The sequence below is a fragment of the Gekko japonicus genome, unplaced genomic scaffold (assembly GCF_001447785.1).
Source record: "Gekko japonicus isolate JY-2015 unplaced genomic scaffold, Gekko_japonicus_V1.1 scaffold3641, whole genome shotgun sequence".
NCBI lineage: Eukaryota > Metazoa > Chordata > Lepidosauria > Squamata > Gekkonidae > Gekko > Gekko japonicus.
Window position 1 is genome coordinate 6,752 of NW_015168768.1, and position 3,725 is coordinate 10,476.

At 47.2% G+C, this 3,725-nt stretch overlaps 1 protein-coding gene across 1 annotated transcript in view; it reads right to left on the minus strand.

Moving 5' to 3' along the window:
* The window catches only part of TG (thyroglobulin), a gene marked incomplete at its 3' end in the record, with an annotated part of 49,473 nt that overhangs the window by 6,700 nt on the left and 39,048 nt on the right, over positions 1-3,725 (minus strand). Inside the window, exon 14 of the mRNA XM_015415666.1 lies at positions 1,121-1,198. Within this exon, the coding sequence (XP_015271152.1) occupies positions 1,121-1,198 (78 nt within the window). The remainder of the gene's footprint in view (positions 1-1,120; positions 1,199-3,725) is intronic.

Consider the following 3,725-nt stretch of genomic DNA (forward strand, 5'->3'; position numbering starts at 1 on the left):
CGTGTCCAGAGGAGGGCAACGAAGATGGTGAGGGGTCTGGAGACCAAGTCCTATGAAGAAACGTTGAAGGAGCTGGGTATGTTTAGCCTGGAGAGGCGAGGACTGAGAGGTGATATGATAACCATCTTCAAGTACTTGAAGGGCTGTCATCTAGAGGATGGTGTGGAGTTGTTTTCTGTTGCCCCAGAAGGCTGGACCAGAACCAACAGGTTGAAATTAAATCAAAAGAGTTTCCAGCTAAACATTAGGAAGAACTTCCTGACAGTTAACAGTGGTTCCTCAGTGGAACAGGCTTTCTTGGGAGGTGGTGGGCTCTCCATCTTCGGAGGTTTTTAAACAGAGGCTAGATGGCCATCTGAAAGCGATGCGGATTCTGTGAATTTAGGCAGATCATGAGAAGGGAGGGCAGGGAGGGTTGCCTCAGTGCTTAGTTCTCGTGACCCTTTCTTACATGCTCAGGGAACTGCCGGTCACCACGTTGGGGTCAGGAACAATGTTCCCTCTAAGCTGTGGAGTCTTGTGAGCAAAAATCCTACTTTATGAGCTACTGGTATTAAAGTTGTGAGTGAGAGATTTAGCTACTGCATAAATTAGTTTGCTCTGGAGCCATCCTTCCTGAGCTGAGACAAAAATGTGTGAGCCGGAGGCTAACAACCTGTGAGCTAGCTCACACTAACTCAGCTTAGAGGGAACGCTGGTCAGGAACCAATTTTTCTATAGGCTAGTTTGGCTGGCGATCCTGGAAGTTTTTTGCCCTCTACTGGGTATGGATCAGGGGTTACTGGGGGTGTTGGGGGGAGGTATTCGTGAATTTCCTGCATTGTGCCAGGGGTTGGATTAGATGACTCTGGAGGTACCTTCCAACTCTATGACTCTATCATTCTAGGCAGAGGTCTTTCACATCTCCTACTACTTGATCCTTTCAACTGGAGATGCCAGGGATTGATCCTGGGACCTTCTGCATTCCAAGCATGCTTTTGCACTTGGCTCCATTTTTCAAGCTCCTACAGAGATACGACACATTTGCAGTTCTCCCTGTAGTGTTCACAGTGCACCAAAGTTGTGTGAGTCACCTTTATCTAGTGGCACTGCCAAGCTCAAAAGGGAGAAGATAACTTACACTGAGGCAGCTGAGCTGAACGCGTCACCAGAGAACCGGACACATAACGCCCTCTCTCATCCACACACCAGCAGTGACCTAGGGTGCAAGAAAAAGGCACAAATGAATATTTGCAAGAGACACTTTGCAATCAGATGTTCCTTACAGGGTATGTTTGTTCCTTGCACTGTATTTTAAAAAAATAAGCAAGTGTTACAATGGTTGCTGCATCCAATGGAAGCAGATTCTGCAAAGGATGTGCCACCCTCATAAAAGTGAACAGGTAGGAGCCAAAGAGGATCATACAGTTCTGTACACCCCACGTTTCTGGCTGGAAACTCAAGCGGCAGACCTTCTGAAGCACACTTCTTTTGTGAGGAGAGATCATCGATGCAGCAATAGTGATGGACACGAACCGGCTGACGGACTAAATTTCATCACGAATTTAGGCCGGTTCCTAGTTCGCAAAGCAACGTTCACTAAGTGAAGAACCGCCACATGCTTCGATAAATTTTGGTGCAATTTGTGGTGGTTAGTGAACAGCAGAAAGCAGTTTACCCTGCTTTTCACACACAAAAAAACCCACAAAAGGCCACAGAGAACAGAAAGCAGGGTTTAAATGGCTTCGAGCGGCAGACCCTCTGCCTTCAAGTCATTTAAACCAAACAGCTGAGCAGCGGTCCCTGAAATAGACCAGCGTCTGGACAAGCAATGCTGGTATTTACAGTGATAGCCGTTCCTAGGCCTGTGTTCTACCACTTCACGCAGCAAAGCTGAGGGGCCATGGCTCGGTGATTGAACATCTGCATGGCATGCAGAAGGTCCCAGGTCAACCCCCAGCACCTTCCATTAAAAGGGCCAGGTAGTAGGTGATGTGAAAGACCTCTCTGCCTGAGAATCTTCAGAGTTGCTGCCAGTCTGAGTAGGCAGTACTAATATGGATGGATGAAGAGTTTGATTCAGAATCGGGTAGCTTCATGTGCTGGATGTCCAAAGCGTGAGGCCTTTCTCCAGTCTACGAGATTAATCACAGAAGTCTCCTTAGGCTAAAGAAAAGTCCCAAACTTTGCTTGGAAGAGGGGTAGGATAAAGTCCATACAATTTTTGAGCCTAGGCTCCTGTTCCCTAGACAACTGCAAAGAAAACTCCTCTGTCTGACAAAGGGGATTTTGACTCTTGGGAACTTATACCCTGAAACTCTAGTTGGTCCTTGAAGTGCTACTGGACTCAAATCTAACTGTCCTCTGATTCCTTCACTGACTACATTGCAGCTGTCGCATGGTTTTCCACCGATCTCCTCTCAAACAGATTAGACTTGAACATAAGAACATAAGAGAAGCCAATGTTGGATCAGGCCGATGGCCCATCCAGTCCAACACTCTGTATCACACAGTGGCCAAAAATACCAGGGGCCTTCAGGAGGTCCATCAGTGGGGCCAGGACAATAGAAGCCCTCCCACTATTGCCCCCCCCCCCAAGCACCAAGAATACAGAGCATCACTTGCCCCAGGACTGAGAGTTCCTATCTATACCTTGTGGCTAATAGCCACTGATGGACTTCTGTTCCATATGCTTATCTAATTCCCTCTTGAAGCTGGCCATGCTTGTAGCTGCCACCACCTCCTGTGGCAGTGAATTCCAAGTGTTAATCACTCTTGGGGTGAAGAAATACTTCCTTTTCTCCATTCTAACCCGACCTCTCAGCAATTTCACGGAGTGCCCACGAGTTCTTGTATTGTGAGAAAGGGAGAACAGTACTTCTTTCTCAACCTGCTCTATCCCATGCATAACCTTATAAACCTCAATCATGTCACCCCTCAGCCGTCGTTGTCCAACAGTGGATAACCATCAGCCAATAATGTTCATCACTCTTGGGGTGAAGAAATACTTCCTTTTCTCCATTCTAACCCGACCTCTCAGCAATTTCACGGAGTGCCCACGAGTTCTTGTATTGTGAGAAAGGGAGAACAGTACTTCTTTCTCAACCTGCTCTATCCCATGCATAACCTTATAAACCTCAATCATGTCACCCCTCAGCCGTCGTTGTCCAGCAGTGGATAACCATCAGCCAATAACGTTCATTTAATCAAGCATCTTCTAGCACAGGAGTCTCCAATGTGGTGCCCACTGATACCTTTCCTGGTTTTGGAATGTGTACAGGACCCGGTGGGGATTTTGCCCAACAGGGCTTCTGATTGGCCACAGGAGATCTGATTGGCTGAGCCGACTTAAAAAAACAACACTGATTCCAGCAGCTGCTGCCAGGACAGCACACGGATCTTCAGTGTGCGAGGGGAGGTAAGATGTGTGCACAATAATATTTTAAAACAAGGCATTTATTTTAAAAGGCTCAGCTTCTGCCTGAAATGTGTGACTATTGGAGTTATGCATGACCCTGACATTTTGAGGTTGGCTCCGCCTCCTGCGGCAGCCATCTTGTGGTCATCCCCCACCATACTGTGTTAGAATCCCCAAGTTGCCCACAGGTTCAAAAAGGTTGGGAACCCCTTTTCGAGCAAGTGGTTGCTAATAAAGAAGCATCTTCAGGTTTTAAGCGAAGAAGAAGAAGAAGAAGAAGAAGAAGAAGAAGAAGAAGAAGAAGAAGAAGAAGAGGAGGAGGAGGAGG